Source organism: Megalops cyprinoides, chromosome 9, assembly GCF_013368585.1.
Source record: "Megalops cyprinoides isolate fMegCyp1 chromosome 9, fMegCyp1.pri, whole genome shotgun sequence".
Taxonomy (NCBI): Eukaryota; Metazoa; Chordata; class Actinopteri; order Elopiformes; family Megalopidae; genus Megalops; species Megalops cyprinoides.
The window spans coordinates 725177-734205 of record NC_050591.1 but is presented as its reverse complement, the minus strand read 5'-3'; the positions used below and the strand labels follow the sequence as shown (position 1 = coordinate 734205).

At 43.4% G+C, this 9029-nt stretch overlaps 1 protein-coding gene across 1 annotated transcript in view; it reads right to left on the bottom strand.

Moving 5' to 3' along the window:
* Positions 1-3128: 3128 nt before the first annotated feature.
* LOC118782867 (Down syndrome cell adhesion molecule homolog) overlaps positions 3129-9029 on the bottom strand; it is a 94758-nt gene continuing 88857 nt past the window's right edge. Inside the window, exons 29-30 of the mRNA XM_036536476.1 lie at positions 8246-8548; positions 3129-3502 (exon numbers count right to left, since the gene is read on the bottom strand). Of these exons, the coding sequence (XP_036392369.1) occupies positions 3129-3502; positions 8246-8548 (677 nt within the window). The remainder of the gene's footprint in view (positions 3503-8245; positions 8549-9029) is intronic.

The window sequence follows — 9029 nt, the reverse complement described above, 5'->3', positions numbered from 1 at the left end:
AAAAAATCCCTTTCAAAAACTGGAATACACTTCCTTTACAGTACTAAGTAAGGGAAATTATCATCTAAACAATCTAAAGAGGATTAGAAAATGAATCCATTGACAGAACCTGCCAGCATGTGGCCTTTACAAACGCTTGTGGTGGCTGGCGTCAGATGTCAATGCCACATTTTCAAATAGTTGCTCGCTTTGGCTGAAGGATTACTTGTCATGTTTCACATCATCACCTGTCATCATTATTAAGAATTCTATATAACACAGGCTAAACTAAAAAAAAAAAAAACCAGAATGTCCAACTTGTCCAATTATTGCTGGACAACTGTAATGGGTCTGTGCTGTGAAACTCAACGGTGAATTCAAGCAAGACTCGTAAGCTAAACAGAACCACATGGGAGATGAGCACCATTGCTTGACTGATTCATATATTGCTGGTGTGGCCAAGCAAGCTCTTTCCCTGAGTTTGATTCTGTCAGAGCACAACCCTGGTGTTGTTGAGTACATGTGAGACAGTGCAACACCCACTGACCAATGATAGATCCTTGCAGTCAGTTCACTCCATCTCTGTGATAGCTGACAGCACAAACAGTTCAAATCTATCAAAGAAATTTCAAAAAGGGGAGGGCTGAGAAATAACAGTCAATTCTCGGCCAGGATACACTGCATATCAAAGCTGGTATTACTTTTATCAACACTTGTCCTGCAGTATGCTCATTGAAGAAATGGAGCAACTGTGACCAAAAAACACTGACACATCAAGCATTGGCACAGAGCATGCAATCACATCTGCTGGAGGCCTAGGGCTGTTGGACATGTTTCTTGACCTCCTTCCCTCTTGCATCCTTCTTTAATTTGGAAATATACACATGTGCCAATGACTGGGCATTTGCTTTCTTGCAGTAGTCAACACTACAAGTATTGTGTCACATTTATAGATTTAATTTTGAATTTTTTAAAAGTGTGCATGGAAATACACACAAGTACAGTAAATGTATATTGGAGTAAAGTAATGCACTGAATCTTTAGATGCTAGCAAGTCTTAAAATACAATACAGATTACGTATACAAAATGCCCCTTGTTTCATATGCTCCACACATGCTGATCCTTGGTAGAGCTAAATCAAATGTTTAGCTGATCACATTTTGGGTTGTAAACAAGGACCCAGTATTGCACCAATAGCATTCTGAGCTTTTCAACGAGGCAAGCTGAATGGGTCGGAACCTTTTCTATTAGCATAGTGATTGACCAGTGCAGTGACTGCACCTGAATCTGCCTCACTGCCACCTGCAGGCAGCAAGGGGCCAGTGTGAACAGTGTTAACCTGATCTCTTTGTCTTGTGTTGCTGTGATACTGAATAATTCAGATCTGTGGTTTCCATTGAAAGAGGCAGCCATAGCTTTTTTCAGGCCACTGTCTGGAAACCCCCCTTTAGATTGTTAGCATTTACTTAGATCTTCAATGCGCAGTGCAATTCGTTGACACAAATGTTCTACATTCAGTTCTCAATAACATAAAGTAGCTACATGGCGCCATCTGTTGGTATATGTGTGTGTGTGTGTGTGTGTGTGTATGTATTTAATATCAAACAGATATAAATCTGGAAACGCACTGATTTAAATTAATTCCATGTGTATGTTAAGTTGGAGAGCTCTCTGTAACTCATTGATGAACACCTTGCTTAAGAAAATAGTTGGCACCTTGGTCAGAAGGTTACAATGCAACTGTTCCTGTATAAAAGGAAATGGCCACTCATAACCCTCAGAGATTAAAGCTCTCCCCGCAGAAAAAAAAGACAATGGAACAGGACATCTGTGACACTTTAAACTGATTGATTCCCCACTGGTGCGGCACTCAATTTGAATTTACTTTCAGGGGCAGGAGCTCACTGCTACACCCAGCCACAGCCACACCCACTGCTCTTCCTATCAACGTGGGTAAAAGGGTCACCACGGACACCGCATCCTCCAGGGCAGGTGGGGGCCCGGGGACACAGGGGCACGGGGTTAGCTAAGTCGGACACTTCTGGTCTTGGAGGTGCACCAGTACACAAAACCAGCCCTGTGGAGATCAATGTCACTTACCACATAGGTGATCTGTTCATCACCACATAGCACCTGGATGAATTATTGCGGACCGTCTGACCTCTTAAGCAGCTTTACAGTACAGGTTATCTGCATGCCCCTCAGTGCATTAGCATGCTGTGCTTTTATTTCTGCTCATGCCCAAAAGTGGGGCAGGGCAGGGTCGGGGTAGGGGGAGTGGAAGATGTAGTCCTCCTTCTTGTTCTAATTAAAATGTTCATGTTCTAATTAAAACCAGATGTATGCAAACATGACTAAGGACTTTATTAACCAAATAAAATTTTCCCTGTAATATCCACAAATAAAAGTGATTTCTTTATATATATTATAATAAATCTGCACATTGTATAATTTCATGTGACAAAATTCTCAGTTGGAATTCCAGTCGTTTCTGTTATGGGAGTCTTATTTTCACTTTTCTCAGTCCCCCATGCAGCCACAGGAAATTGATTTAAAAACGTAATGATCTGAGATGGTTGGACTGATCAGACAGCTCTCTTTCGCACTTCACCAATCTTTCCTCCTGGCTTCCCTCTGTTACCAAGATGCATATACTGTAGATGAACAAAAACCCCATCGGTGATCAATCTCAGAGCAAAAAAGAATGCAACATTGTCCTACTGAGAGATTGAGACTCCTCTCCCTTGTTTTTTCAGATTTTTTATAGTTTTTGTATAACAATATTATTAATCACCATCATCATTATTAGCATCATAATCACTGTCACCATCCATATTTCCAGATTACCTCTGCTTTCAAAATTAGATAAATTATTTTGCCAATATCCATGTGGAGTAATTGAAAAATAAATGAATACTCAAGTAGAAAATTAAACCAAGAAAGAAAAGTGAGAAAGTAAAGCAAGAAAGAAAGAGAGAAAGTTACCCATCTGGCTGGAACTGGAAATATGTACAACTTCTTTTTTTGTAAAGTGTCCGTCTGTCTGTGTGTGTCTGGTGGTTTCTGTTTTTCACTTGTTTTTCTCCCCCTTGCTTATCCTCATCGTAGAAACCCTCTCCCAGGCCTGTGTGTGGGTCCACGCTTTGTGTTATACCAGGGTGTAGGACTTTGCGTAAGGGTTGCTGCTCTGTTTCAGGTGCCCTCGGGAGTCCAGCAGGGATTCCTGCGAGTTGCTCATCTTGGCAGCCTGCGCCAGGTCGCCCCCCTCCCTTGGGGGCAGTGTAGAGGCAGTCCCCGGCTGCCACTGCTGCACCTCACGACTGCTGGCGGCTGTGGCAGTGGTGGCAGGGGGCGGGGCCTCCATGGGCACAGGCTCCAGCAAGGCAGGCCGCTTCAGCGTGCGGCTTTTCTGCGGCTCCAGGCAGGCCTGGCCCAGCACTGCCTCGCGCCCTGACACTGCCACGCCGCGGTTTAGCAGGAAGTCCATCCGGAGGTAGGGGGGCAAGTGCACCAGCTCGCCCCCTAGAGGAAGGAGAGAAGAAAGCATGTGGATAAGGGCAAAATACAAAGCAGGAGAGGGGATGTGCAATTGACAGAAACTACACTGCTATGGCTCCCAGTCAAATTGCCCAACTTTGTCTGCTGTACTTAAAACTCTGCATCATAGAGATAATTTACACTGCTTTGAGTATGGGTCTTTTTCAGTTTATGGCTATAATTATTGGCAATATGAGCTGCTAGAGAGAATTCTACAGTTATGAGGCACAGCTTCAACCAGTTTAAATTAATGTCTTGTATCACATCATCATTCAGATATTTTAATGGCTGTTTCATAGTGAGATCACTCATTTTATGGCAATACCTGTGCTTTTGGGCATGTTTAAATTCACAGATTCTACTCGACTTGTTTTTACTGCCTTTTATCACATCAATCTCACATAAGCATGTCTAGACACCTCCACCCAGATGTGATGACAAATGGTTCTGTATCCAAGTGAGAGCCTTCAAAACCAGCCTCAGTCTGGACTGAGAAGCTGCATTCAGTTGATTGTGATGTAACTCAAATCTTATGTCACTGTCTTTCCAGTGCCAAAGACCTTCAGGCCATCCTCCAAAGACAGGACGGATGCACAACAATGCCATCTTTGTGACGGCTAACGTCCCCGACATTTAATCTAAGTTGCAAAGCACACCCTAAATCCAGGTTCAATATTTGGACATTAATTTATCAATGTGATCACAGACTGTACCTTACATGGGACAGCAGCTGGGTATCATCTTACTGAGATTATACTGTATGTCTTTCCTTTAATCTCTTTGTGGGGATGAGGAGCAATGCTTTTTAATTGGCGGTATTCACAGTGAAGAATTACATTCCCACGGTGCCCTCTAGTGCAGAAGAGGTAGTCCCCCATGGATGTTGTCCTATATATGACCTTGGTTGCTGAATTATTGAGTTCAGTTCACTAAAGGTGATGAATGGTGCCTGGAATTAATTAAATATAGATCTTGGCTTTTCATCAGTGCTGCATTGTGAAGTTACTTCTATAAAATCCATTGAGCTCTGAACCCGAAAACACGGACTCAAAAATGATGCGAAAAACAGAGTTTTGATGGATGAGAGGACTTAAGACATCAGACCCTCAGTCTAGATGGCTCCTGCCAAAGTCATTTTTATTGGCTTTTCTTGCAGCCCACTGACAAACCTGTCAGGACTGTAGTAGAGGTAAAATGACTTGAAGCTCTTTTTACCAGTCAAAATGCTTATTTAATACAGTAACTAAAGCCCCAGGGACAGTGTTGGACATCTGGCTTATCACTTTCCCATACATTCATTCATTTGCTGGACACTCTTATTTGCAGCAACTTGTGAAAAGTATTCACTATGCTGCAGAAAACAAATAATTTAATAAATTCATTACTTAATTCAAGCTGCAACTAAAAATTTTAGATCATAACCGAAAGGCTCCATCTTGATACTTTTTGGACAGTGTTAAATCACCTGTGACTGTCAATTACTTTTGGAGCTGAAATTTCCAGAGAGTTTATCTACTTGCCCCACACAGATATAACTGCAAGTAATAGTTCTCAGCAACCAATTAACAAGATTTTGATAGTTACTGTATATTTGAGTGATTTATCAGAGATGAAGTACAATAAATACATTTAGCGAAGGGTTATAATCTGTGGTTATCTTTCAGGTCACTCAGTCCCCTTGTGCTGAAGGTTTTAATCCTCATACTGTATGTGAATGAAACGTGACTCTTCCAGCTGGGTTGGATTTCCTCATTGCTTGCCAGCGACTCAGAAGTGTGCCCGGGTCTGCCCCAGGGTGGGCTAAATCGGATCTTCAGATTCAGGTTAAACAGTGACGTGGAACAGGGGGTCAAGTGTTGAGCCAGGACGGGGGGATGGAGTGCTCCCTTCTCAGTTTACAGTGGGTTGAAGGACAGGTGTTGTATCAGCATCAGCCTACCCCTGTTGGCAGAGGGACATCACTCCCGTGGACACTCAATGGAACGTCATACCCCCCTCCTCTGTCCTTGTTAACCCAATCTTCAGGGGTCACTACGACCTTGATGGGGTGTGTCTGCTTCAGAGCGTTTACACAGGGAGCAGATCCAAACACATGGGAACTGGCCAGGAGCTCAGTGCTGTTGATATCACATGGTTGATGTGGGTGTAATGATTATTGACACAGCCAGAGGCGTTGTTAGGATCTTGAAACATTGGGGGCTTAGTCCAGCCCAGAAATCTTTAGATTTTCACCTGATAATTGCACCATTTTCAAGTTATTTCAGAGGAAAATAAATATAAGATGTGAGACACTGTGCTCTACCAAAAGGTTCCGGTCAGGTGCATAGGCTGGCTTTCACAACATGAAATCAAAATAAACAATCTCATTCAGCTTCGTTATTATTTTTATTTTCAGCAGCAGGAGTAAACCCTAAAAAAATAAGAGCCTTAACATTGATGAAGCAGTCATATGCTAGATTGTTTGTTGCCAAATAAGTGATTATAAGCAGCCTACTTTGCTGCTGGCAATGGAAGCATGTAATGACCTGTGGCTAGCTTGACATTTCTGCTTGCTTTTGAAAGTGAACTATGGTAGCCTGGTAGCTACCTAGCTAGCAACCCATCTGAGTGGAATACATGTTTCAATCGCCAAATCAGTTGCTGAGATGCATATGCTTCATACATGTGCTTCTGGGGAAATGAATTTTGGCTTGAAGACTCATCAATTGGATTCTACAAAGGCAAAGTAAGGTCATCCCACTTTCTTTCTATGCTTAGCCCATGGTCCACATTAATATCACAGTGAGTGCAGGCTAGCTAGACCAGTGGTTCTCAAACTGTGTGCTGTCGCACACTGGTGTGCCTTGGGAGCTGGCCAGGTGTACCTTGGAATTAGTCTTATTTATGATTTACATAGCTATAATCATATGTAAAGGTGTGCCTTGGAAATACTTGTTTTCATAAATGGTGTGCCTTGTGACAAAAACGTTCAAGAACCACTGAGCTAGAGTAACTAGCTAGCTAAAGAGCCCTCTTCTTCACCAACCTGAGCTTGTAAATGAGGCAGTGGCACTCTGACGTCCTGACTCATCTGCTGCTACAGCAACAGGAGATACCTCTTCCTCCACCTCCTCGACTTGCCTGTGCCTCGTTGCCTTCATCCTTTTTCTTTCTAAAAAAGCATAGCCTTGATATCCATAGCCTTGAAGTCTTGCCTTAGTGAAATAGCTAGCTAACTACCACCAGATGCCAACAATGACAAGCCCTGTAACTGGTGCACTCTCTCTCTCTCTCTTTCTCTTTCTTGTGCTCACACAAAATACATGTGTGCCAAGTAGTGTGAAGTAGATCTGCTGCTTGAATGACACAAAGAGGACCCAAATGTACTTGTGTTTTTGATCAACGATATCATATTATTTTCGAGGGCTTTAATGCATGATTGGAATGACAGATAATCTGGGGCTATTTTGTTATTATTCTTATTGTTGTAAAAAAAAAAAAAAAATGAGATCCAGGGCTATTCATAAAACATTTGGGGCTGTAGCCTCGGACAATCAGGCCTAACGATGCCACTGGACACAGCAATGAGTAATGAGTAAGATAATTAATAGGTGGTCCCTAACCACTATGCATTGTGATGTGTCTGTGCTGTTCACAGTTGTTGATTAGTCATGTCAGCTGTATGTTTGTTCCTCCTGTATGTTAACTAATGAAAAACACATATTTTTTCATTTTAATACTTGGACAAGTCCTTTAACCCTCTCTACAACACTCATGACTCAATACAGAACTGAGAACATTCGGTGTTCAGTTCTGACCTGCATAAGCATGGAAAAATCAAAACTGAGTAGGAACATCTTCCATGGCGTATCTCATGAGGACTGCTACAGCTGTGGTTAATCCCAGTCTCAACAGCTCCCAGTCTCTGCAAACAATAGCACTGGCCTCCCAGGGGCCTTTCCCCCAGCCGTCTGATCACTCCCAGCAGCTGGCTCTTGCACACGGCATAAATTTGCAATGAAGACCGAAACCTAAAACTGTCATCTTGCCTTCCTGCCTGATGGTTCAGCACCCTCATCCTTCCCCTCTGTGCTGCGGAGCACCCAACAGGGACAGGTGGCGGATCTGCAGTGCGCTGTTTTCCACTGCAGCGCGATCTCTCCATGCACTGTGATCAACAATGCAATGGTTACCAGGGCATAAGTGAGGAGACAAGGAGAGACATTGTCAGCCAACCCGAACTGGGACAGGGAAGGGTTCGACTTTCTCCTTGGGCGAGTTTTTTGGCACAGGAATCATTAAAACTACAGACACATCAGATGCTATCCACAGAGGAGGGCATCTGACAATTGAGACTAATGCAATAATAATGCACATATCAAACATCATACAGCATACTGTTTTCTTGCTGTATGACCTAGTGTGCTCTTTAACCCTTTCGCACGTAATTTTTTTTATGCTATGTAGCGCACGTGTTACGTTACATGGTCCGTTCTGTTTTCATTAGCGTTATTAAGCTTCTCATAGTTTTCAGTTAGCATTTGCTATATTTTAATGTAAAATTTCTGTTTCCTCAAAGCTAAAATTAGCTAGAATTTTTCCAATCTAGTTTTCTAATCGCACCGGTTTTAGTATACGTGCTAAACGGCTAATCACACCAGTATGACCGTACGCGCGAAAGGGATAAGCTTGCATAGGGTAAGGTTGTGCTAAAAGAGTAGAGGGTGTGGCAGGGGGGCAGAGACTCACCGGGTCTGTGCGCCTTTGGAACGGCCATGTTCATGACCCTGCCCCCATCCTGAGGTTTGGGCGGGGATGCCGTGAACCTGCAGATGCCTGACTCGGACGGTGTGCTGGAGGTCAGGCTGTCAGTGTACTCGTTGGTGCCAGCTGTCATCTGCTCAGAGGAGGTGTCAGAGATGAAGCACTCAGTGATGGTGAACTTGGCATGGCGGAGCTGCTCCTCCATCTTGGCATGCTCGTAGGCCCGGGCCAGCTCCTCGTAGGTGGAGGAGGCACTTTCTGTGGACACCATGCTGCTCCGTGCGCGGTCTGTGCATGTGCGCACACACACACACACACACACACACACACAGACACAAACGTATGTTATTATTTGTCCTTTCTTGTGTTCAAATATATATTTATGTCAAATGCTGTGAAATACTTCTGTGATTGGTTGATTGATTTCTCAGCCAAGGAGAAGGACTGCACATGAATCATATACAAAAATGTATGTATATGCACACATACACCAACATGTATCCACACACATACCTTCAAACACGCAGACACACACTCAAAAGAGCATAACATAAAATACATACACAGGACCCCCCCCCCCCCCCCCCCCCCACATACACACACACACACACACACAAACACAAACACATATGCGTGCACACACACACACACAAACACATACACGCGCGCGCACACACGCACGCACACACACACACACACACACACACACACACACACAAATCATTAATGATTTAGCTTGATCACCAACAAACAGCAGACAAAAGCCAAT